The 27,238-nt window shown below is 35.9% G+C and overlaps 2 protein-coding genes across 2 annotated transcripts; both read left to right on the top strand.

The window, feature by feature from the left end:
* Positions 1-962: 962 nt before the first annotated feature.
* On the top strand, positions 963-5,533 carry LOC111490026 (ubiquinol oxidase 4, chloroplastic/chromoplastic). Its single transcript, XM_023138456.1, has 9 exons — positions 963-1,275; positions 1,505-1,700; positions 1,796-1,889; positions 2,777-2,892; positions 3,062-3,170; positions 3,964-4,032; positions 4,140-4,211; positions 4,296-4,343; positions 5,123-5,533. The coding sequence occupies exons 1-9, from the start codon at positions 1,127-1,129 to the stop codon at positions 5,353-5,355; spliced, it is 1,086 nt and encodes a 361-aa protein (XP_022994224.1). The 5' UTR covers positions 963-1,126; the 3' UTR covers positions 5,356-5,533.
* A 2,292-nt stretch (positions 5,534-7,825) lies between these two features.
* Positions 7,826-19,853, top strand: LOC111490025 (E3 ubiquitin-protein ligase COP1-like). Its single transcript, XM_023138455.1, has 13 exons — positions 7,826-8,402; positions 9,392-9,469; positions 9,747-9,902; positions 10,664-11,020; positions 15,472-15,629; positions 15,731-15,796; positions 16,234-16,312; positions 17,655-17,810; positions 17,909-18,007; positions 18,389-18,493; positions 18,650-18,829; positions 18,961-19,071; positions 19,168-19,853. The coding sequence occupies exons 1-13, from the start codon at positions 8,007-8,009 to the stop codon at positions 19,333-19,335; spliced, it is 2,109 nt and encodes a 702-aa protein (XP_022994223.1). The 5' UTR covers positions 7,826-8,006; the 3' UTR covers positions 19,336-19,853.
* Positions 19,854-27,238: the final 7,385 nt, after the last annotated feature.

Here is a 27,238-nt window from a genome sequence, read left to right as displayed (position 1 = left end):
TTTTGAATCTCTGGTGTAACATTATTTATATTTCATTTCAAGTATTTAAAATATTAAGATGGTAATTAGAGATGTCCATGGCGTGGGTTGGGGATGGAGAACGTCGGAAACAACCCGTAAAAAAATGTAGAGGAAATAGAGATAAAAATTAGGAAAGCAACCGTCTCTAATGAAACTAAAAAGCACGGTTTGGTACCATTGAGCTAGGTGTGAGGCCGATTAGAGATGCGTGACCTGAGAAAGAATTTGGTTGGATTACCCTATGCAGTGGTTCCTTCGTGTGGGAGGATGTTGATCATGTGAGTAATTAGTGGAGTTAACAAGTTCAAGGGTTAATGCCCTGACCTTGGGCGACTCCATGACTTGTGGGATGGGTTCACTAGCTACCTCCAATGGATGACGAACAAGCTAACACTCACCATGGTGTCCCCCACCTGTTAGAGAGCGTTCGTTGAGGTAGAGCCTCAACACCAGATATCAGATACCGATTACCATTGTGTAGGCTAAGCTAGCTACCCAAGTCTGTGCACAACAAGAGCAATACACCTAAAGCCTAAAGTAAAGCTCGTGGTGACCTATTAGGTCATGAATACAATTAGGGCCTACAAGTAGGTTTCTTGTTCACATGCTACCGATCAAGGTGGAGGAGTGTTCGAGAGCTGCACGGTTATAGGGGGTCGTTTTGGAGCGTCAATCTATTTATTATATTTGACTCCCTTTTCCTTTTTTGTAATAAATTTGAACAACATCCTCCTCTAATTGGATTCTATTTTGTATTTAAACGTTGGTTTTGTTCGTTGTCTTTAGGTTGATTTATTTATTTTCTCAACAATTTTAAATTTGAAAAATTAAAATAAAAAATTTAAAAGTTGAGAACACAGTAGAAACTTATTATCTCAAAATGAGATTTAAGAGATAAACTTTAAGGGAATAAAAAAAATTGGAAAAGAAAAATGACGACGAAGAAAACAAAATACAAAACTTGATTGATATTGGCAAAGCAAGGAAATGGCCTGCGGAAAGTGCTAGCTGCCGATTGGCTTCTTCTACCGTTCCCCATACTTCCCCAGATTCCCTTCCACCATTCCAACCTCGGTTTCACGATTCTCTCCCTCGCTCCGAAACCATGTCGATTGCTTGGACTTCTTCGTCTTCGGCACTTTTTGGAACCTCCTCCGTCCAATTGAATCCATACAACACCAAAAACATTGCTTCCTTCAGAATCGGCACTGCCTTCTCTCGCCGTTCCTTCTCTTCACGCCCTTTAGTTTCCAGGTAAGGGTTCCTGTACATAGTTCTTGAACAGCGGGATCAACGGATCTCAGATGGTTATGGATTTGCATATCTAGTGTTTGTATAAATGTCTGAGTGAACGGAGAATGTTCTAGGGCTGGTTTCTTATTAGGCTTTTGAGAATTCTTAACGCAACTTCATTTTCTTTCTTTGGAATTCTGTTTGTTTTTTTTATCGATTTCCTTGTTATCATTTGTGATTGGTGATGTAGAAAGTTGTGTCGAGTGCTGGCAACTGTTCTGAAGGAAGATGAGGAAGAAGTTGTTATTGAGGAGTCATTTCCTCCCAAGGCTTCTCCTGTCGACCGAGGGGAAGGGGGAAGTGAGGGAGGAGCCGAAAATTCATCCTCCAATGCCTTGGATAAATGGATCATTAAGCTTGAACAATCTGTTAATGTTCTTCTCACGGTAAAATTTGTCCAAGAAAAATGATCACCTCTGAAAAATTTCTCTTCATCTTCTGATATGTTGAATCATGACTTAACTTTTACTCATCTTTTCAGGATTCAGTTATAAGAATTCTTGACGCTTTTTACCACGACAGACACTATCCAAGGTTCTTTGTCTTGGAAACTATTGCAAGGGTTCCCTACTTTGGTGAGTTTCTAAGATATATTGAGCTTTATTTTACTTCATGCCTAGCACGTTGTTATGATCTTCTTTTTTATTCGTTCTTAGAGACAGAGCTAATCTGAATAATCTTAACATGGGTAGGACTTTTATTCTCATTGCTGGCGAAGTTTGTTATCTAAATGCACTATGCTATGGTAGGTGTAATAGCCTAAGCCCACTGCTAGCAGATATTGTCTTCTTTGGGCTTTCCCTTTCGGGTTTCCCCTCAAGATTTTTAAAACGTGTCTGCTAGGGAGAGGTTTCCACACCCTTAAAGGGTGTTTTGTTATCCTCTCCAACCGATGTGGGGTTTCACAATCCACCTCTCTTTGGGGCCAATGTCCTCGCTGGCACTCGTTCCCTTCTTCAACCGATGTAGAACCCCCTAATCTACCCTCATTCGGGGCTCGGCATCCTTGCTGGCACACCGCCTCGTGTCCACCCCCCTTAAGGGCTCAGCCTTCTCGCTAGCACATCGCCCGGTGTCTGGCTTTGATACCATTTGTAACAGCCCAAGCCACCGCTAGCCGATATTGTCCTCTTTGGGCTTCCCCTCAAGGTTTTTAAAACGTGTCTGGTAGGAAGAAGTTTCCACACCCTTGTAAAGGATATTTCGTTCTTCTCCCCAACCGATGTAGGATCTCACAGTAGGCTATTGAAGCAACTTTATGACACCTAATGAAGAACATTTTCATTCACAAGAAATTGAGTTCTATAACAAATATGCAGATAGGTGTTTAAGTTAAAAGAATCATTGTGAAACTAATTTCATTTTGGAGCTAGATTGTACAGCTCCTGTGGATGTTGTTCGAGGATGAGGACATTAGCATATATTTTGTAATTGTTCCTAATTTGTCCGTTTTAAATGGCAGCATTTCTGTCAGTTCTGCATATGTACGAAAGTTTTGGCTGGTGGAGAAGAGCTGATTATCTGAAAGTTCACTTTGCCGAGAGCTGGAATGAGATGCATCATTTGCTGATCATGGAGGTACTTATTATCTTGGGCTTCTTTTAAATGGCATAGTATCCTTTTCCTTAAATTGACTATTTGCTACAAGATTTTCATTTTCATAATCTTTGTGAACTGTTCGAGTATATGCACCCATCTAGACATTGAACTACTGAATAAATTAACTCCTTTTCCGAGTTGAGTGCAGGAATTGGGGGGTAATGATTGGTGGTTTGATCGCTTTCTTGCTCAACATATCGCTGTTGCTTACTATTTTATGACAGTGGTTATGTATATGATTAGCCCCAGAATGGCCTGTAAGTATTGTTGGAGTTGATAAATTAACAGCTGCTTATACTCTCTTCCTTGCATCCTTTTATGGGCTTGTTCATTTTGCTTTTGAAATCGTAACAAATTACCTAGAAAACAGAAAATTGACATGGTTTTTATAACAGTCCAAGCCCACCGCTAGCCGATATTGTTCTCTTTGGGCTTTTTCTTTTGGGCTTCCCCTCAAGGTTTTTAAAATGCATTTGCTAGGAAGAGGTTTCCACCATTCTCCAACCAATGTGGATCTCACAATCCACCCCCCTTCGGGGCCAACGTCCTTGCTAACACTTGTTCCCCTCTCCAACTGATGTGAGATCTCACAATCCACGCCCGAGCACAATCCACCCCCCTTCAAGGCTTAGCATCCCCACTGACACTTGTTCCTCTCTCCAATTGATGTGAGATCTCACAATCCACGCCCGAACACAATCCACTCTCCTTTGGGGCTCAGTGTCCTCACTGACACTTGTTCCCCTCTCCAATTGATGTGAGATCTCACAATCTACGCCCGAATATAAACCACTCCCCTTCTGGGTCAGCATCCTCGCTGGCACTCGTTCCCCTCTCCAATCAATATGAGATCTCACAGCTTTGCTCCTTATAGAACCTACAATGAAATTAAAATATAAATTGCAGTTTGGCACCAGTTTTGATGTAAAACAATAAGAAGTGACTAGATACTTTGGGACACTTTCTACTTTGCTGCACTTGTAACATCTTCAAGTTTTTTGCATTCAACTTTCAATGACATTTTTCTCTACTGATATTTGATTAGTGCAGATCACTTGTCTGAATGTGTTGAAAGCCATGCATTTTCAACTTATGATAAATTTTTAAAGGCCCAAGGAGGTATGTTGGTTGCACTAGAGGTTCATGATCTTGATTTTCTTCTAGTTAACAGTATATCTCAAAAAAGAATATTGTTCTCATGTATTCTTCCTTGTGTTTATCTACAGAGGAGTTGAAAAAGTTGCCTGCTCCCGAGGTTGCTGTGAAATATTACACTGAAGGAGACTTATACTTATTTGGTAATTTCTAGCTTTCTTACCTTACCACATGCACAGTTCTTTTTATTCACTTCAAATTGACACTAAGAAATTGATTTCATTCAGATGAATTTCAAACTTCCAGAGCTCCCAATTCACGAAGACCAAAAATAGGTAAATTTTGAAATCAGAATTAGTTACTGTAGTTCATAGTCTAATATATCATGACATAAGCAGCCATGAAGGCATGTCTTAAACAAGAAAAGGTTCCTTTTCCAAAAAAGGTTGGCAAAAATAGGGTTTAGGCCAACCCTATTTTTTAAGCTCCCTCAGTTTACTAAATGAGCCGATAAATTGCTGGCTGATAGTATAATACGTAATAGTTGATGTAAGGTGGTAGATGGTCTGTATTGTTTATGTTAGAAAGTTCACTTGGACTGAATATTCTAACGTTCTAACCTCTGAGCCAGTATCAGCTAATCAGATGAGATAGAAAATCTCATAAATAAGGTAATAGAGTAAGCCGAGTTCTCTTTTTGAAAGCCCCACTAAAGAATCTAAATAAAGGGTCAAGAAATCCTAAATAAGCTCGAGTCAGCGTGCTAGTTATAATGCTAGAGCAAGAGTCAGCGTGGGAGATCTCAAAAGCCTATATTTCAATATGATTGCAAAAGCTAAGGAGACAATTTGAGCATCTTGCGAATCCAATCCGTACCACCGATAGTTGACAAAGAAGTTCTTATTCGAAAGTCCCGTAGTAATTTAAATGCACCCAAGAAATTGATTAATGAGGGCAGCGTGAAGAGTAGGAGTATTAAAAGTTTGTTACCTTCGTAGCTTCATTTCCAAAATTTACCTTAAATTATAACTGATTGTGAAACATCTAAAGTTCTACAACTCTCAATTATTTAGAAGATAATCTTGTGAAATTTGTTTACCCCTTTGCTATCTAGATAACTTGTACGATGTGTTCGTGAACATCAGAGACGACGAAGCCGAGCACTGCAAGACCATGAGAGCGTGTCAATCACACGGTAATCTCCGGTCCCCACATTCGTATTCAGAGAGCTGTCCTGAAGATGATGAGCCACTCTGCAACCTTCCTGAAGCAGCAGATTGTGAAGGCATTGTAGACTGTCTAAAGAAAGCCGTCACTTCTTCCCCTCCGGTAAAGCAAAAATTATGATGAGTATTATATGCATGTACATAGAAAGAAAATGTAACTTCACCAGATTCTCACATAGCAAATATCTCACACGTTCACACGAGAAAGAGTGTAAGGTTCATATATAGATTATTTGATGGTTTTGTACAAGCTGACATTGAGCCTATCTTTGTTATACCAATTATTTAGAAATCAAATTCAAGTCGAAGACCAATATTATAAAATATATTGTACTCTTTGTGTTCACTGACTGTATTGGTCGCATCATAATTCTTAATCTTTGATTTTTGTATATATATTTACTTTCTTATGTTTTGATCCTATGTAAAATTTATCTTTTTGGTAAATGATACTTCAAACATACACCCTCGGTAAAATTTTTAAAAAATGACATACACCGGTCAGTAATTTTTTTTTTAAAAAATTGATGTTTGTTTTGGGTAAACGACTAGTAGAACTATGTGCTATATACGGTTACATCTATAGTAAAGAACTATCTATCTATATATATATAGTTATATATAATAGCCTGTAAACCTCTCTATATATATATAATATATAATACTCTTGAGATTGGTTTGTACATGCTTTCATCAATATAAACCTTTAACTAACTTAACTAACTATACTATATATGGTTATCAATATAAACCTTTAATTAATATTCTTCATTGTATTTTCTTTCTTTTTTTTTTTTTTTGGTCATCTAGATCGAGTGTTTTGTGTGTGTTGTTGTGCGATCCTAACAACTAGTATCAAAGTTAGGCGAGATTCACCACGATCTGTGAAGAAGAAAAGTTCAAAGATTGAAATTGAGAAGTTTGATCGATCTGATTTCGATTGAAGGTTATCTGTACCAAAAAAATTTTCATGAACCCCTGTTGGGGGTGAAGTCGGATACCATGTCCATAGAGCAATGGAAGCTCCGGTTGACGTTGTTCAGAAACATGACGTTCAACATCATCAAAGAGAAGACAACGTCATATCTGTTGAAGGTGATGTTGAATATGTATGAAAAACTGTCGGTTATAAACAAAGTGTATTTGATGCTGAGATTGTTCAATATACAAATGTCTGAAAGTGGATCTGTTATTGATCTTATAAATGAATTCAATAGAATGGTAAGTCAACTGATTTTGGTGGAAATTAATTTCGAAGATGAAATAAAAGCAATGATTTTGATGTCTTCTTTACCCGAGTTGTGGGATATTGTTGTTGTCGCGATCAATAGTTCCCAAGAATCTGAGAAACTGAAGTTCGATGAAATCCAAGATATAGTTCTTAGGAAAGTATTTGCAAACGAGAAATTGGGGAGTCATCTGGCAGTGCTCTTAGTGTTCATTAAAGGGGAAAAAGTAAATCAAAGGTCCCAAATAAAGGTCAATCAAAATAAAAAACTGTAAAAATTTTCCAAATAGACCAACCTAACGTGTTGGAGTAGTGGAGAAGATGGTCATTTTCAGACAGATTGTACAAGATCAAAGAGAAAACATAATCACAAATTAGAGGAGGGCGATGATTCTATAAATTCAGCAGAAGACATTGGGGATGTTCTAATCCTCAGCGTGGACAATCCGATTGAATCCTAGATTTTAGATTCATGTGCATCTTTTCATTCGTCTCCAAATAAGGAACCGTTTTGAAATTTTAAGTCTAAAAATTTCGATGAGTATTTTGCCGACAACAAAGCCTTGGAGATTGAAGGAAATGAGGATGTCTAACATTTTGACAGGAAATTAGTGAACATTAAAGGACGCAGAGAGTCTGAAAATTAGTGGACATTAAAGGATGCAGAGAGTCTAGAAGAGTTCGTGAAAGATTGTGAAGGGTGCTATGGTGTACTATTGTGTAGCACATGACACAAAATCTAGAACCTTATACACCATTGCACGATGTGTAAATATGACTGTTGTTGCTGAGAGTGCTTCAAATTAAGGTCTACGACACAATAGACTTGGACATATGAGCGTCAAAAGAATGAGGATGATGCCCACGAAAGGCGTTTTATAAGGCATAAAAATTGTTGATATGGGTTCCTATGAGAGCTCCGTTGCATGCAAATAAAAATGAGTTAGCTTCACAAAGGCTGCTCGAGAATTGAAGAAAGTGCAGTTGGAAATGGTTCATACAGACATTTGGCAACCATCTCTAGTTCCATCAGTAGGTGGATCAAAGTTCCACGTCACCTCCATCGATGATTTCAACAGTAATGTGTAGATTTATTTCCAGAAATATGAGATCGACTTGAAAAACAAATGTCTGAGGTTTAACAATGGACTACAAGTCAGAATTCACAACATTCTGTCGAGCGGGAGAGAATTAAATTAACAAGCCATTTTAATTTAAAAAAACATAAAATATTAAATAAAAAAAGAAAAAGAAATCGCCCGCCTAACGTGGGCAGTTTTGGCCCTCACAAAAATATGTGTCCAAAAAGGCAACGACGCCAATATTTTCCACTCTCTTCAAAACCAAAACCAAAACCAAAACGAACCCACCATTGATTTTCATTTCAAAGCTTTTGATTGATTCCTCTCTTTCTTCTTTCCTTCTTTAAACCTCTCTCCATCCTTCAATGGCAGCCACATAATTTTCTCAGGCTCTCCACTCCCCGTCTCCCAAAATATCTCCATTGCTTCAGCTACTACTCTGGAACACCAGGATTATCAGTTATGGGTGGGGGTTCTATCGGCGCATTGGTTCCTACTGTCAAGCCTGATCCCTCTGCTCTCGACTCCACTGCTTCCCCTGCCCCGCAGCCGCTGCCGCTTCCTCCTCCTCCTCCTTCTTCTTCTCCTCCTCCGCCGCCGCTGCCGGTTGTGATGGCTGCTCAATTCGATGCCGGAGAGGCGAAGGCCTCTGCGTCTGATGTCAACGCCGAGGATTTGGATAAGGATATGCTTTGCCCTATTTGCATGCAGATCATTAAGGATGCGTTTCTCACTACCTGTGGACATAGCTTTTGCTATATGTGCATTGTTACTCACCTTCGGAATAAGAGTGATTGTCCTTGTTGCAGTAATTTCATCAGAAGCAACAGTATTTTCCCCAATATTTTGCTTGATAAGGTTTGCCGTTCATTTCTCGTGATCGAACTTAGGTGATTCCCTTTTAGGAGAAATATTAATTTTACTATTTAAGGAGGGCATAGTTCTAGAGATTTAACTTGGATTGGTTAGTTGCCATTACTTCAATTGGTTCTAATTCCTATCACTGAAACAGAAGTTTCTTAAACTTTTCAGTTTTATTCGAACCCCAAGCTTGAGTATACGAATATCAGTTGATATCACATGTAACTTCATATTTTTGCCAAGTATATGTTGGCGACTAAGTACCTAAGATTGCACGCTGGAGGGTTAAACTACTGGTCTCGGTTAGATTGTTGTTGTACTGGAAGTCATTCCATTCTGGGTGTAGTAATCTCTTTAATTTCTAAGATTGTTAGACTTGTAAATTTCTTCGCATTCCCAACAAAATGTCTGTTTCACATCAAAGAAAAAAGAGGGTAGAAAATGAATATTTTCATAGTTTACTAGCAGCTAAGCTCTTGCTTCACCTTCACTTATTGTACCTTGATCTAACTTGGTAGAAGTTCCTAAAATCTTCAGTATGCAGTAGTTCTACTTAATGCTTCAATATTGTAAACTTCTATTATATCTAGTGTCTCATGCAATATTAAATTATCCAAATATGCTGACGATACATTGATCATTTAAAAATTTCTCCTGAATGGTTATGCTATTATATAAATCAACATTCTTTTATTAGATTATTACAATTCAAACAAGGAGTAGGGATCCAAATATGCAATCTAGAAGGTTGGTTTTCTAAGAAATCGAACTTTTTAAAGTCTATTATTTAAATTGACAGTAGCATGTATTAAAGGAAATTACTAGACAAGCGATCTTCTTCATGTTACGTTAAAACAATTTTTTTATGCCCTTGTCTCTAACCTTTTCAAGCAATTGTCACTGTCTTTTTTGGAATTTTAAATTGCGTTCTTTAATTATGACATTGCAATGCATATATGTAGTTACTTGTGTACCAATTTTTGCAGTTCTTAAAGAAAACTGCTGCTCGTCAGATAAAAAAGACTACATCCCCATTTGAATATCTTCATCATGCATTACAAAAGGTCAGCAAAATTTCTGTTACAGCTTTCTTTTTTTTTGTTTTCCCTCCCTGAATTTACTACTCACTGTCACTCCACTGATGAACTGTAAAGGTGTGCATTATTACCTTTAACATTGGGATTCTAGGATAATATAATTTTCTTGGTTGACTTCCATGCAAGTATTCTACCGTTGCTATTTAATGTGCGGATTTTAGTACAAACCTCCTATTATTAATCTGCTTACAATGTTTTCATTGACCTCATTCACAAGCTTAAAATTCCTTGTTTCCTTTATCAGGGCTGTGACATGTCAATAAAGGATCTAGATGAACTTTTAACCCTCCTTGCTGAGAAGAAAAGAAAAATGGAGCAAGAAGAAGCGGAGACAAATATGCAAATTTTACTTGGCTTCTTGTATTACTTGAGAAAGCAAAAGCTTGAGGAGCTTAATGAGGTCTCTTTTACTTCAATTGTCATTTTTTTTTGTTCCTTGCTTATTAGAAATCGTGTACATGAACAACTTTATGTGCTCTTATTAAAAAAAATAAAAGAAGTATTTTCTGAGACTTGATTGGTTATCCTATCTGTAATTTGATGGGCTGCCTTTCTGTGTGTTAAAGATGATACTGACAGATCTAATAAAGAGGTCTGAGTAATGTCATGTTTAGAATTTGTGTAAGTTTAACTTTATCAAGTTGGAGATGAAACAGTTTTATTGAAGAAGTACAAACTACTTTGATTTAATGCCAGAGATTAAATATGTAGTCTTGACATAGTTAAATTTGTCGGGGGCATCTAAATTTTAATTTATGGAACTCTGAATTTCAATCTAACTCTCGGAACATTTTTATTGATGCACTTTGACTCGTTGTTGAGTTTATATTTTCCTTTGTTTCGGACATTGTTGAACTGGTTTAATGAGTTAGTTTTATTTCAATACTTTTGCTCATTTGTAAACAAATACATCCACAATTTTGCTACATGTCTTCAGAGAATCACCATATGTTTTTCAATACAATATGGATGGGATCTGGAAAAGTTTAGTTTATGTGCATGTAAAGGGCATTATGACTGTGTAACTTGAATGGTAGAAGTTCCGGTTGAGTGTTAGTGCATGCATAAAGTATTTTCCCATTATAGATACAGAGATTCTCTTATTGATCAAGAATAACTTTTGTTAAATTTCTTCATTTTTTATTTATTTTCCCATTATAGATACAAGCTGATCTTCACTACATTAAGGAAGATATTAGTTCTGTGGAGAAACAGAGATTGGAACTATATAGGTCCAAAGAAAGGTATTCAGGGAAAATGAAAATGCTGGTTGATGACACTGTATCAACAAAATCACGGTCTTCATTAATTGACAAGAATGGAAATGGAGCTAATTGTTGCCCCCAACGGTCACAAGGCTGGATGAGTTCTGGGAATTCACCCAATGCTAGAGCAGATGCGAAGACTCATGTAGGTTCTCAGGGACTACTTAGAAAAGATGCTCACTGCAGTTCAGATTTGCATTCTGTTGCTCAATCCGGACTAGGCGTAGCAAATAAAAGGCGGGTCCATACACAGGTAATTTTATTTATTTATTTATTTAAACTCCAGTTCTAAAGAAAAATTATCTCAGTGGTCTATTCCAGTCTGCCTTCTTAGGTACTCAAATCTTTCTGTAAATGAAATTGCAGTGATTTGGAGATAGATTCTTTTTGACCTTCCTAATGTGTATTCTCTGTAATACTAATCTTGTTGGTTGTTTTAAAGACTATAAATATTAGCTTCTCGGTTCTAGTGGTGCATACTTTTGGAAATATCATCTCGGCCTTTGAGTTCTGAACTAATTCTCTTTTTATTCTGATCATTGAATACACTGATACTCTATTATTCAGTGGAGCCCTCTCAAAAGTTATGTTTCTTAAAAAAGAAACAACTTTTTGTTATAATGAAAAAACTAAATGTTCAAGGGATACAAACTTCCAAAGGGAGTGAAAATAAAAATAACAATAAAAATAAAAATAAAAACAGAAAATACAATCAAATAGGGATTAACCATAAAAATAAACAAACATTTAAAGAACCAAGAGCTTTCCCAAAAACTTCGACGGTAGATTTAGAGAGCTTGCAAATGAATGATGAAACTACGAATAAGGCCTCAACCAAGGCTACTTCATTTCCCAAATGAATGATGAAAACCGATGGCTACTTCATTTCTTCCCGAGAAAACTAATAACCAACCACCAACCAATTAAAACTCATCGTAAAGCAACCTTGAAGCTCTTTAGCTTTGAGCTAGTAACCTATTAACCTATTAAAGGAAGGTTGGAAGAACCATCACCAGCGATGAAATAAAAAATCTTCACACAAGTCAAATCCTAATATCTCTTAGAAGACAAATCAAAACTTCGCAAAACTAAATAATTCTTCCCCATTTTAACACTTGGGGGCTTGAAAATGACAATCCACAAAGGGAGTCTGATATGAACCAAGACATCAATCATGTAAGATAAACTTCAAGGTAGTTGTGAAAAAAATGTTGTTCAAATTATCACAAGATGTTGTAATTCATGCCAGATTAAAGATGAATAAAGCTTCATTTATTCTTGGATGGTTTCAAATTTTGAGTGGATGATAATCTAGAGTTAATGATGTTTCTTCAATGACATTTAATTACTTTAAGTTACATCTACATAGTGGCTATGTATGGTTACAAAGCATAAAAGTTACAACTCTTGAAATGCCTCATGGAAGGTCAATGGTTTCATTTTTTAGGCTACATAAAGCCACATATGTCGTCTTTGTAAAGGAGACTTGAAAAATGTAGTAAAAGGAGCATTTGTGCTTTCCTTTAGCCAATGATTAAGTTTTTTTGCAATTCTATGTAGTTTAGGTGGCATGTTTAGAGTCATTCAAGCTTGACATGATCAACTTTTCTTGTGGAGTGATTCGAATCTCAAATTAGTATTCTTGTCTTGAGATATTTGATCGACAAGGTAATCCGAATTTTCTTCTCCCTTGGAATGATTCCTTATCATTTGGTATTAGAGCTTTAGAATCATTCAAGCTTGACATGATCAACTTTTCTTGTGGAGTGATTCGAATCTCAAATCAGTATTCTTGCCTTGAGATATTTGATCGACAAGGTAATCTGAATTTTCTTCTCCCTTGGAGTGATTCCTTATCATTTGGTATATATGTTTAATTTGCGTTTCTTTTCAATTTGGTTTTTATTTATTTATATTTTTTTAGCTTATAATTGATTCAAAGTTTAAAAACCAAAATTTCACAAATAGATTTGAAAGCTTCATTTGTGCAAATGAGTGCAAAGTATTTTCATAACTTATTTTTGCGACAAAATTTCACAAATAGATTTGAGGATGAATCCTTATGAACCAAGGTATCAATCATTTCTTGTACAGTTGATTCTTGACAAGGTCCTTGGTAAGAAGGGGTTTAGGACTTAAAAGGAGATATTAGATTTAAATTGCATTAGGTCTACTAATTTCTCCATCTTTATGAGTGTGGGGCCTAGGCGTAAGATCTCTATCTAGAGGGCTAAGGCAAGGGGACCTGTCGCTCTTTCTGTTTATCATGGTGGTGAATGTCTTGAGTAGACTTGTATCACTTGTAGTGATGAAGAACAGAGTGGCTGAGGGTTCAAAGTGGGTAAGGAGTTGGTCCACCATTCTCATCTTTAGTTTGCTGATGATACCCTATTCCTATGCTTGGGGCAAGAGTCCTTTACGAACCTTAATATTTTTTATCCTTCTTTGAGGTGATGCCTGGGTTTAATATTAACAGAGGTAAAAGTTCTATTGGCTTTAATTGTTGCCTCTTTAAGCTGAGCTCTTGGGCCTCTTTGGTGGGGTGTGAGTTGGGTTGGCTTCCATCTTTTCTTGGGCTGCCTCTGGGAGGTAACCATAGGAGCGTTATATTCTAGAACCCGATTGTGAATTAGGTTCAGAAGCAGTTATCTTTTTGGAGGAAGGCCTTCTTCTCTAAGGAAGGTAGTGATATGAAATAAGGTGTCTTAATCATGCTACAAAGTATTCAGGGTGGATTGCATACATGCTTGGGTTTAGGGATGTTTCATTGTATTTTTCAATTTTGGAGTATTATTTTTAAGGTTTTAAGTTATAATTAGTTAGAGTTACAACCTTTCATTTGACTATAGGTTACTTTAAAATTTATTTTCAAGACTATAAATAGCCATTCATGTTGTTGCTTTAGCATGAAGATTTTGGATATTAAAATAAAAGTGGCATATTATGCTTCTTAAACCAAGAACTTGTTCCTTTGCATTTCTTGTGTTTAGATTTGCATGCAAGAGTCATTCAAGTAGTCTTGATCAAACTATCTTGTGGAGTGATTCGAATTACGAGTTTCGAAATGAGTTTTCTTTACTCTTGATCTTGATCATCAAGCTAATCCATTCAAAAACTTACCCTTGGATTGATTCTTTATCGTTTTTGAGGTTATTGGATAATTTAGATCTGAAGGTCTTGTTCTTCAACAAGCTTGTTAGATCACGTCCCAAGAGTTTCATATATCCCAATTATTTTTGATCTCTCCGAACTTTGGTTTCAGCTAAAAGAGAGAGAAGAAATTTCTTGTGGGAAGGGGTGGATAATGAGGGAGGCTCCCATTTGGTTTAGTAGGAGGTGGAGGTCAAGCTGGTGGAGTGGAGGATTAGGGACTAGTAGCCTGAGTCTACGTAACAAATCTCTGTTGGCCAAATAGTTGTGGTGATTTTTCATGGAGCCTAACACTTTGTGGCACAAGGTTAGTGTGAGTCAGTACGACCTATACCTTTCAAGTGGATTGAGGTTGGTGGTACTCGTCGACCTAAAAATCTCTAGAAAGTAATTTCCTTTGGTTTCCCGTCCGTTTTTTTTTTTCTTAATGTTAAATGTTTTATTGGGGTGGGTATGAGGTAGACTAGTGGGTGGGTGAGAAGTCTCTTTGTGAGTTGTACCCTCGTTTATATCATTTTTTAAGCAAGAAGTTTCATTCTGTGCCTTCTATTTTACCATCTTCTAACCCCTCTTCCTCTTTATTGTTGTGTTTCAGTCGCCATCTTTCCAATAGATAAATGGTTGATGTAATGGGTCTCCTTTTTATTATTCTTGATCTGCATGTGCTCGGGGGGATTTGAGGGTTTGGACCCCTGATCCTTCAAGGGTTTTTTTTTTTTTTGCTGCTCTTTTTTCTAGTTTTGTCAATTCCATTGCTGTCCCAAACCACTGCCTTTTCCTCCCTCTGGAAGGTTAAATTGGAGTCCCCTTTTTGTAGCTTTTGGGGCATTTGTATTGTTGTCTGGCTTGTTATTTTGTTGCCTCCTTTTTGTAGCTTTTGGGGCTTTTGTATTGTTGTCTGTCTTGTTATTTTGTAGCTTTGGTTATTCTTTCATGTTTCTCAATGAAAACTCGGTTTCTTACCATGTTTTCTTTTGCACGATTGATTCTTTTTTAGTGACTTAGCCTTTTTTTTTCTTTTATTATTATTATTATTATTAATATTTGTGCTCTGTTTTCATTTCAATTATAAAAATGTGTGTTACTTCAGCTTCTGGTTAGGGAAAAAAAGAAAAATTGAGCATTTTAAATCTTTTTTTTTTTTTTTTTAAATAGGGAGAGTGAGTAAGAAAGAATTTTTCACCTAGAGCAAAGAGGATATGAATGAGGATACTATTTGCACAAGAAGAAAAGTGCGATCAGCAGATTAGGAAAGAATTCTTCATAATGTTCTGATGACATCCTTTTGGAACTCTTAAGGCATCTAGTTTGAGGCAGCTATACATTAATTTATTTCCTGTTCCTTGCATTTTTTTTTATTGAACCATATTGATACTTTTTTGGTAAAATTTGGATAATTGTATATTTTCTATGCTTACTGAGTCCATCTCCCTATGTTATTATGTCAACCAATCTTTAATTAGAAAAAATAGGATTGTTAACAAGAAATGGACTGCCTACGTAACTGTTTGATTCACTTATTGACATATAGGATCTATCCTCTTTTTCATATAGTTTAATGAATTGCAAGACTACTATCTGCAAAAACGACGAAATTGGAGGAAGCATTTGGTTAAGCAAGAGGATAAAGATATAAAGTTGAGCAGTGGAGAAAGTTATAATCCAGCTCTTGAAGATTTTCAGTCTGTTCTAACTTCTTTTATGCGATACAGGTACAATTTTAATTTACTTGTTTTAACTATTTGGCTATGGTTTCTTGTGTGAGTGTTGACTATTTGTTTACTTCTGTCTTATCACATGGCCTATGGATTAGCCGATTGAGAGTGATTGCCGAACTTCGACATGGTGATCTTTTTCACTCTGCAAATATTGTATCCAGGTGAGGGATCATCATTCACATTATACATTGAGACATTTAACTCCTTTGGAGATCCTGCCATAGTGATTCAGATTCTTTTACTGGATTTATTTATCATTCTAAAACTTGATTTAATCTTCATACACTTTAATTTGGATCTATCAAGGTATTATTGATTGAGCGTTAGTAGATATCGTTCAATTAAAAAATAAATTAAGTTGAATTCGAAGTTAAATTTTTCTCTAAGCTAATCTCTAACCTTTTGCTTACAACTCATTATTCGCAAACATTTAAATGTTAGGGATCCTGAAATAATGAGATTATTGTCATTCAATTGTTGTTTCATAAGTTACTTTGAACCTTCTTCTATCGCTGAGATAAGTGCTTTAATATTTTCTTTAGGCTTTGTTTGAGTTAGTAACAATTCGGAAATGATAATCATGTCATTCTTGTTTCAGTATAGAGTTTGATCGTGATGATGAGTTCTTTGCAACTGCTGGTGTTTCACGTTGCATCAAGGTTTTTGAGTTTAGCTCGGTAAGCATTTAATGGTTATTCATTGGAAAATTTAAACGATATTAATTGCAAGAAAGTCATGCATGTTTGAAATATTCATTTCAATTTACGGTGAAACATTGCAAATTTTTGAACTAGAAACGAGAATTCATTGATAAGCAGACAGAGGAACAGAATATGACCAACCAAAGGCTACAAAGAGTAGATTCAGGAAGGAAAAAGAGAAGAAAAACAGAAATAAAATCAAAGATAAAAAAACCAGAAAATCATAGCTCTTACGAAGGCCCCCAATTGTTACAAATGTCATTGAGAGAATAAACAAAAAAATGATTAGACAGTGAATACCACCGGGAAGCCTTAAACATGATAAGCTCAAATCGATCCACTCAACCAAAAGACTTGTCTTAAAAAGCCCTTCGATTTCTTTTCAACTCAAAATCCAAGAGAATAGCTTTGCAAGCTTTAAACCATAATAACTTTGTTTTGATGGGAAGAACCAGCCCACCAGAGAAGTTATCTTCCCCAAAGTCCCAAGAACGGTGAGAGAAATTAGGGCATTCTAGCAATGACGAGAGAAAAGGCAATGAAATAATTAGTGATTCTGATTTCAATGGCCTTCAAACATAAAGAACAAGCTGAAGGGGATAACACCTTTATGGAGATTTTTCTTGGAGATTCACTGAAGAAGTCACCCTATAAATCGAAGTCCAAGAAAAGAACAGAAAAATTTTGATAAATTTTCTATATTTGCAAAATTAAGTATTATGAATAATAAGATAATGAAAGTCTTAAGAAATAAAGATTATAGATTTTGTAGGAGATTATTGAGTTATATGAACCTTTTTGAAAATTATTTATTGACTTTGTAATTTTAAAACAAGGAACAAAAAAGCACCGCATCAGAAAGAATGTATAGTTCTTTTTAATATATATTGATATGTTGGTTTCCAATTTAATTTGAATATTTCAAAGGACTTCGTATTTAATTTAATCTAATGTTAGTGGATTGAATCACAGTATTAATGGATGGTGTTTGTTTTATATTTTCTTGATATAAATCCTGAAACTTAGTTGATTCATTAGTAAGTTACTAAACATATAAAATAACAAAGATTATATTTAAATTTCGTGCCTAACTGAGAAGTATCAGTAAATGCAACTTGTATCTTTAAGTTTAAATTATTCTGGCTTTGGATCATCCATGTGGGGAAAGGGCTCAGACTGAATGTGCCTCACTCAGAATAATGTTTATGTTGTGGCTTATGGCCACATGATATAACTGTATCTTATTTGCTTTTATTTATTTTTTTAAATGTAATATGAATATGATTGATAAATTATCGATAGTACTTGCTATTTCCAGGTAGTAAATGAACCAGCCGATGTTCACTTTCCCGTTGTTGAGATGTCTACACGATCAAAACTTAGCTGTTTGAGCTGGAATAAGTACACAAAAAGTCATATTGCTAGTAGTGATTACGAGGGAATAGTAACTGTCTGGGATGTAAATACTCGTCAGGTGGTGACCGTTATCTAGTTAAAGTTGTCTTAGCTTGTTAACTATCTCTCCATTATTTGGTCATATTTATCTTTTTTAACAGGCTCTTTTTCTTTTAGAGTGTTATGGAGTATGAAGAACATGAAAAACGAGCTTGGAGTGTAGATTTTTCACGTTCTGAACCTACCATGCTTGTATCTGGCAGCGATGACTGTAAGGTAACTTAAGTTTGAGTTGGTGAAAATCATTGATCTTAGAAATTGGATTTGTGATTGATGGGCCATACGTGAGAGTCAACCAGCAATTCCCTGATTTCTCAGATGCATCATTTTCAACGTTTCCAATGCTTGAAGAACAAAGTATATTTGGCTCATCAACCGTTGTACATGGAAATTGTTGAGTTGTTGAGTTGTTTCTCTCAATTCACCGTTATAATTTTAGATCCATACTGAAACTGTTACTGGTAAACATGATTTATAGAAATAGGCCAAGGGTCAATAGTTTGGTCAGTTCTGGATGGTCTTTACTGAAACAAATTATATTTCTGCTTATTTTCTGTGATACTATTCTCAGGTGCATTTTTCTATTTCTTTTAACAGGTCAAAATTTGGTGCACAAGGCAAGAAGCTAGTGTGTTTAACATTGACCTGAAAGCAAACGTTTGCTCTGTTAAGTACAACCCAGGATCTAGCTTATACGTCGCGGTACGTCTATTTTGCTCTATCTACACAAATATCATAAACGCTGGACCGAAATTATGTGTGTGAATTCATCTAACCAAAGATCTTCTGACAATCTTGATGAACTTTTACTTGCACAGTGAAGCAAATCCTTCTTTCTCTAATACCGAGCATTTTCAGGTGGGTTCCGCTGATCATAATATTCACTACTACGACTTGAGAAATATCAGCCAGCCTCTGCATGTTTTTAATGGCCATAAGAAAGCAGTTTCTTATGTGAAATTCTTGTCGAACAACGAACTCGCATCTGCTTCGACTGACAGCACTCTGCGATTATGGGATGTAAAGGAATATATGCCTGTGAGTTATCTTCTTGATATGTTGTCTATTTACATACAAATTGGAGTTGATCTTCATGAAAATTGTGCTCTTTTTTCTCCTTGTTTTTCTTTTTCTTGATTTTATCCTGCTTTGTTTCTTCATCATTGCAGCTGTGTGTGTATAGAGGACACACAAATGAGAAGAATTTTGTGGGTCTAACAGTAAACAGTGAATACATAGCATGCGGCAGTGAAACTAACGAAGTCTTCATTTATCACAAGGTTATCATTTATTTTCAATCACCTTATTTGCTTCTAGATTTTCCTTGTGATAATCAGTTGATATCAAGGAGTTGTTCAAACGGGATTTACTTGCAGGCAATATCGAAACCAATGGCTTGGCATAGATTTAGTTCAGATTTAGAAGATAATGATGAAGATGCAGGTTCATATTTCATAAGCGCTGTTTGTTGGAAGAGTGATAGCCCCACAATTTTAACAGCAAACAGCCAAGGAACGATCAAAGTGCTGGTACTTGCACCCTGAATTACAACATTAGAAATGACTTGAGACAAAGAAAAGAAGATAAAAGAATAAGAAAGGTACATCTTGAACGCAATATCAGTATCGTGGCCATCCTGATTAATGGTTAGCTTTAAATCCCATTTAATCCTGGAGAACACCACAAACATTTTGTCTCAAGGAGCTCTCAATCAGGTACCAAAACTCCACGCCCTCAATCTTTGTATATTAACTTGTAAATTTTTTGTGGAAGGGTGGGTTATGCAAATGCTATGTGGACTCCATCTCCTCACTTTTTATTTTATTTTATTTTATTTTTTATTTATTTAAATTATGTGATTATTTTGAAGCCTAGGAATGGTTATTTGTTGGAGAGTTGAATGTTCATACATAGTTCAGATAAAGTTTTAGTGTTCGTACTACCATTGAACTTTGATAGGGAGAGACCAATGGGGAAGTTGTCAAAGACTTGAAAGTTATGTAAAGGAAATGCAATTTGATTATTAGCATGCAAGTTTTTGGTGAAGCATGCGAAGTTCATATTTACTTCTTTCAGAGTAACTACGAATTTAATTTTTTTTTTACTTTGTAACTAAGGTTTCTAGTTTACAACATCAAGATTTGAAATACAGTTTAACATTTTTGTTTTATTGTTGGATTTGCCCTTTGTAAATAAATCACAATAAATTACTATAGTGATTTATTTCTTGGCATTGAGTTTTGATTTCAAAATTACAATTGGTATATTAACTATTTCATTTTAATCTTTTTAACCTTTACATCAAAAAGTCAATATATATAAAACCCTAGACTAATTCGGAACATCTCAAATTCATGTTGATTAATTATTTAATTTTTAATAATATATTTTTATTATTTTATTTATAATTTTCTTGAATCATACGTAGTTGAGACGTAGGAGGAACATGTTAGGCCAAAAGTTAATGTCGCTGTAAATCAAGATTAACATGTCAAGAGATAATTATGTGACTTAATGTCAATCATGAATAAGTCATAAACTCGAGTTTGTGAGAGTTTGTTAATTAATTATTGGTGAGAATGACTTTGTTTGTCGATTCAATGACATGTTGCATGTGGCTACATGTTGGATGTCTTGATTATGCTTGTTCAGGGCTATTGTTCAGTGCTGTATTCCCGTTCCAAGCTATTTTTACCTGCTTTCATGTTAGATAGGTGATAAGGAATCATCACAAGGGAAGTAAGATTTGGATTAACTTGTTGATTGAATATCTTAAGACAAAAACATTTGTTTAAAATTCGAATCACTCTACATATAAGATCGATCATGTTAAGCTTTAATGATTCTAAGGAAAAAAAAAAAAAAAAAAAAAACCTTAGCTCTTACCTAAATGAAAGGTGGACACTTAGCCATGATAATGAATCACTTTAAGGTAAAATCCAAATTATCTTATTGATCAAACATCTCAAGGCAAGAACACTTGTTTGAGATTCTAATCACTCCACCAGCTAGATTGATCATGTTTAGCGGGAAGAATTCTAGACATTCAATCTAAACTACATAGAATAGCAAATAAACTTAGTATTGGTTAAAGGAAAGTACAAATGCTATTTTACTATATTTTAATTCTCTTCACAAAGAAAGCATACATGGCTTTATATAGCCTCAAAATTAAAACATATAATCTTCCCTCTGACATTTTAAGAGTGGTAGCTTTCATATTTTATAACCATAATTAATCATTGTGTATACTTTATGGTCATACATGGCTTCATTGTGTATACTATGTAAATAAGCCGTAAAATATATTAAAAAAACAACCTAACTCTAAATTATCATCCATAAAAAATTTGTAACCATTTAGAAATAAATGAAGCTCGATGCTTCTTTAATTTGACATGAATTGCAACATCTTGTGATAATTTGAACAACATTTTTTTCACATCTTCTTTGAAGTTTATATTGCATGATTGACGTCTTCTTAGTTCATATCAATAGACCTATACTATTTCTTGTCATGCCAATACGGGAGTGTATGACCGATAACCAAAATTAAGTCTACACCTGTCAGGGCTAAAATGCCAACAAATAAACTAAGGGGATGTGACTAGTTGCCAATTTTTCCTACCCGGGTTATATTCTATCAAAGTCGTTGTTGCCGCTTATTCACTTTTAGCCTATAACATTGTTTTCTTTAAAATTATTTTTGACATATTTTCTCGCTCACATTTTCTAAAATATTTCTTTCAAACGTGACTCAAGACTCGATCATATGCCAACATTGTCTACAAAATGCGAAATCAACACGACTGACTTGTTCGCTGGGTTAGAACTAGTGTCGCACAATCGCTGTCCTGCTGCCACAAGAGTGTGATTGTCACAAGTTGTATGAGATTCAAGTTGGTTTATGAATCTTAATACACAAACATGTACGTTGCAAAACGACTTAGCAAGTCCCAAGTTGACCAATTGGTAGAGACCGAAGGCTAATTACTCTACCTGAGCAAAGTTCCTAATGAAATGAGCCTTTTGGAATCTCACATGAATGAGATTGCTGCTAAAGTCGATAGGATCCACTGTTGGGTTTTATGTTCTAAAACTCATAATTCGTAAACAAAAACATATTCTATTTTCAATAAAGCTATTATTGTTGTTTATTTAGTAAAGATTGTTATTGAATAAAGTGAATTTTATGATTATTAATCTAACTCCAATAAACTAAAAACACCCTGACTATAGTATGATTACTTGAACTATATGTAGAGACATAAGAGTGAATCAAGTTCAAGTATATAGTTAAAATGATCTATAGTATAGGGATAAGGCTGAGTACCTTATTTTGGGGACACTATGGATGCAGCCCACTTTTGTATATGACATAACAATGTGATCACTAAATTGTACATGTGGAGACATGTGAGTGGGGGCGTCCTATGCAATGAGTATTGCATAAGATCGGACCATGAAGAAAATCACTCTAACTTTATAATGTCGCTTACTGCTGAGACTGATTTTCTTTTCATTCGATGACCTAGGTAACTTGATTTTAATCCTAAGCTAACCATGGACTCCTGTTTATTAAGAATTATCCTTAGATTTGCATGGTTGAGAGTGGCTCAAGTTCGCCGACTCAATAGGCCTCCCATTTCAGAGGTAAGACTGGGTGAATGGCTGGGGACGTGGGGTGCAAGATGGAATTCACTCCTACCCACTTTTGGGGATAGAAGAGAGGTAGTTCCCTTAAGCATTGACTCCAGGTCTTGAACAAGGGGCCCCACCCTCTCATTGGCTTGAGAGGGATTCGGTTTACTAGTTGGACCACAAACCAATTGTTCATAAGAGGATCAATGGGACATAAGGAACAAGAAGTAACTTCAGGGGTAAAACGGCTAATTGACCCAGCTCTAGTTACGAGCAACCTGTGAAGGATGGACTTACTAATCATGGTTATTTCAAATGGAGAGAAATATATCTATAGTGAGGGGAGTGCAACTACTAGGCTATAGTGGAGTGTCCTAGTAGTTAACGAGTGTTGTTGATTAACAAGGTTAATGAGTTTAACCGATTAATCTTGGATCGTTGGAGCCCATGATCTATAGGTCCATCAAGTCCCTCTGCTAGCTCATATCGGACTAAACAATAGAACAATGTGACGAGTGAGTTCGAAGTGTTCGAATTCAAATTAGGGAATATGTGCTACATATATACGATATATTTAACTGCATTTTTGTTTTACTTACGAATTAAATAAAAGGAGAGAATTTAAGATATTTAAATAAGATTTAAATATTTTAATCAAATATGTGTTGGAATTGACTTTTGAATTAATGTTAAATATTAATTAAATAGTTTAATTAATCATTTATATTACTTTCATTTGAAATTAATTATTCAAATTAATTGTTAAATTAAAATGAAGAAAGTCAAAAGGTTGACTTCCTTTAATGGAAAACCTATGTTAGTGGAATTTTGAGGTGTCAAAATTTGGTTTAACCAAACTTGCATGCTTACCAAATAAACCCCACAAATTTGAGTGGAATTTTAAGAGTCAAAATTTGGTTAACTCAAACATGCTTGCTTGCCACATAATCCCAAACATTTGAGTGAAATTTTGAATGTCAAAATTTGGTGATCTCAAATTTGCATGAACATGCAAACATTGACTCTATAAATAGAGTGATCATGGTACATGTAAGGTCTTCCAAGGGAAAACCTTGAAAAAAAAAATCTCACAAACTCTCTCTTCATATATACTAAATCCCTCCCAAGTTTAGTCACTCATCGAATTCCATAATCCCGTTCTAAGGCTGGAGAATAGTGGAGAAGACACTAGTGGTGATTCGAAACCAGTTCGTTAGGAAAAAGAAACTTGAGCGACAAAAGGTTAGTATTCAAACTCATTTAATGCTTTTGAACATGCTAGCTAATTTACTATAATTGATGTACTTAGAGTGCCTAAGATTCAAATTGCTTCCGCATGTGTTATATTAACACCATCATCAACGAGATGACAGACCACATTGAGGCAATGTCTGCCTGTGAATTAATGGTTACGGTTGAGGTCCTAAAAGACAAGGTCACAATTGCTGGTGGCTTCGATCGTGGGGATAACTCGATGAGCCCTGTTGCAGTAATGGAAGAATGCATAGAGGGCTTAGCAATGGCCAACAAGCTATCGTTTAGATGGTCTAAAAAATGTTTGAGGATTTGAGAATAGCCCTTGGAGTGGTTAGGGTTGGAATGACGGATTTAAGCGCCATATTAAACCTCGCCATGAGAGTGTTGGGGAACTAAACTCCAATGGGGGTGTAGTCCGATTCAAAAAGATAACAGTCTCAGATCCCAAGCCTTATGTGGGGTTTGAGATCTTAAGGCTCTAGAGAATTTTATCTTTGACCTCAAATAGTACTTTCGAGCCATAAATACTGTGGCATAAGAAGCGAAAGTCACGTTGGCAATAATCTATCTAATTGACAATGTAAAGTTGGGGTGAAAATCCAAGTACATAGACATTCAAGATGGTCGTTGTATTGTAGACATTTTGGAGAGCTTAAAACAAGAACTTCACTCTCAGTTCTTTCTAGAGAATATCAAGATCATCACAAGAAGGAAGTTAAGAAAACTGAGGCATATTAACAATATTCGAGACTATGTGAAGCAATTTTCTAGGCTTATGTTAGATATTCATGATATGTCTGAAAAAGACTAGGTCTTTAGTTTTGTTCCAGGGTTAAGTTGGGGGCGAATATCAAGCTCTATGAACAAAGAGTTCAAAACCTTTCCATGACCTATGCCACAACCAAACGATCGTTTGATCTTAGTATCAATCAACCGTAAGAGATAAGGCAAAACCAGACAATCGCAAGTGGTGTGAATAAAAATTATCGATCAAACTCCTCCAAAGGTGGGGGAAGTGTCAGACTTGAAGGCGAAGGAGGGGAATACGAGTCTTCCCAACGAGGTAGAACTCCATGGCGGAGACCTCCCAACCATAATAGTCATAGTCAAAGTCAAGGCCCCTCGTCTTGCTTCATATACAAGGAGCCCACCGTCGAGTGCCCACAAAAGGCAGCACACTATGCCTTCCAAGGAAAATTTGGAATAAACTTAGATGTTGAGTTTGAGTGATAGTTCAAACACCACTAGTCGAAAACGTGGAAAACTCCTGCATGAGGGCATTAAAATATTTATCTACTCTTCAAAAGAGAGTGGGTGAGATAGAACAGCTAGTGGAACGTAGTTTTATGCATGTTGAGGCCTGGGTCAATCATAGAGCGGCCAAGAACACTATTGTCGGCTCTAGAGCCACCCACAACTTCATGACAGAGACCGGAGTGAAATGCATAAACATACTATGACATTGAGATACAAGACGAATGAAAGTTATCAATTATGCAGTTCTACTTGTCTTAGGGGTTGCAAAGAGAACTCCGATAAAGATAGGGACTTGGATGGAACAAAATGATTTTGTGTAAAGATGGATAACTTTGACATTGTGTTAGGGATGAATTTCCTTGCTTGAACACAAAGTCATTCTCATGCCCCAGCGAAATGTTTAGTAGTAATGGGGTCCAACCTGACAATCATTTAGACTATCACCCGTTGCGAAAAGGGGTAAAAATGATGTTGACACTACAGTTGAGAAGGTATCTTACAGATGATGAACCCACGCTCGCTACCATTGCTATGATTGAAGAGGGGAGCTTGAGTGAGCTCACTCCAAAAGAAACCTCCTGGCCACTACATGAACACCATGCCACAAGACCTAAAAGTTAGACAAAGTATTTATCTCCACCTGAGCAGATAGATCACGAGATTGATGTTATGTCGGGGGCGAGATTGCCTGCCACAGATGTGTGTCATACAACTCAACCGAAACTAGCTGAATTTTACAAACGATTGAATGACTTGTTAACAGTTGGGTTAGGACATGTAAAAATTCTTGTTAGTGATCACCCAAATGCATGAGAGAGACGCCAAGCCAACACCTTAGCTAAAGGAGGGAGACAGAGAAGAACCTCTAAAGCAACTCATGTTCATGCAGAAATACCATCCAAATGGATGAAAAGAAGGGTCGGTCGAAAGCGTCGACCATGAAAATTTTAAGATGGAGAGAGAGATCTAATCAAGTTGAGGTTAGATCAACTCCGATTTCAAAGCAACAAGAACCAAGGATTGGTGCAAAAATACTATGGACCAGCCGAAGTTATCCACAAAGTCTAGAAGACATCATATAAGATTCAATTGCTCCCATGTATGCAGACTATCCCAGTTGTCCATGTAAGTAACTTGAAACGTTACTATTTTGACCAAGAAGACACCAAGCACAAGGAGGTGGTCCAACCTCATGCAAAGAAGAAAAATTGGCCAGCGAATAAAGTAGGAGAGTCTCCGATAGAGAAGACACGAAGAGTCAACGAACCGAGAAGTGATTTTCAACCGTTCTTGTAGATTGAAAGACTCTTCAATCTGAGATCAACAGGAAGCGTGTCAAAAGCCCTGAAGTCAGCCTCACCTTACATCGCTGAGTTCGTAAAGAGTCGGTTGGCAAAGACATCAACCAATTGAATGGGAGAGGACATCACATTCATACTTGTTCAAGACGTGTTGCCTGTGGCCGCATGTCGGATGTCCCGGTCATACTTGTTCAGGACATGTTTTCCATGGCTGCATGCTCGTTCCAAATCCCTTTTACCTGCTTTCATGTTAGATAGATATTTACTATTACTTGTTGTGTCAATACGGAGGTATATAACTAGTCACTAAAATTATGTCTACACTTACTAGGGCTAAAATGCCCCAAAATGTATTACAGTAGATGTGACTAGTTGTCAATTTTTCCTACCCGGGTTATATGCTATCAAAGCTGTTATTGCTGCTCATTCACTTTTCGCCTATAACATTGCTTTCTTTGAAATTATTTTCAACATATTTTCCGCTCACATTTTCTAAACACATTTCTCTCAAAAGTGACTCGAGGCTTAAGCATACGCCAACATTGTCTATGAAGTTTGAATTTCACATGACTGATTTGTTTGCTAGATTAGAACAAGTGCAACACATTCATTATCCCACTGCTATAAGAGTCCGATTGTAACACTAAATGAGTAGTTCACTTAAATGTCTTCAGTGTTATCATACTCTCTAGATCCATTCTCTATATATTATTGTAAGTACAATATAGTCCTCAAATCTCATTAAACCATATTATAATTATAGAATTTGCTTTCGAACTTCGGATAATAACTTCTGATATTATCATTATTAATGGACCACGTCTCATGTTTCATTTTTTACATTATTATATACTTTTCTTTCCCAAATCATCCTTAATTTCATTTTTATTTATTTATTTTTATTAACACGCTCGAGTTGAAAGTTGAATATACTTTTTCTATACTTTTACTCCAATCAACCCAACCACCTTTTTTTTTTTTTTTTTTTTTT

The sequence above is a fragment of the Cucurbita maxima genome, unplaced genomic scaffold, assembly GCF_002738345.1.
Source record: "Cucurbita maxima cultivar Rimu unplaced genomic scaffold, Cmax_1.0 Cma_Scf00015, whole genome shotgun sequence".
NCBI classification, from domain to species: domain Eukaryota; kingdom Viridiplantae; phylum Streptophyta; class Magnoliopsida; order Cucurbitales; family Cucurbitaceae; genus Cucurbita; species Cucurbita maxima.
This window is presented reverse-complemented; position numbering and strand designations above follow the sequence as displayed.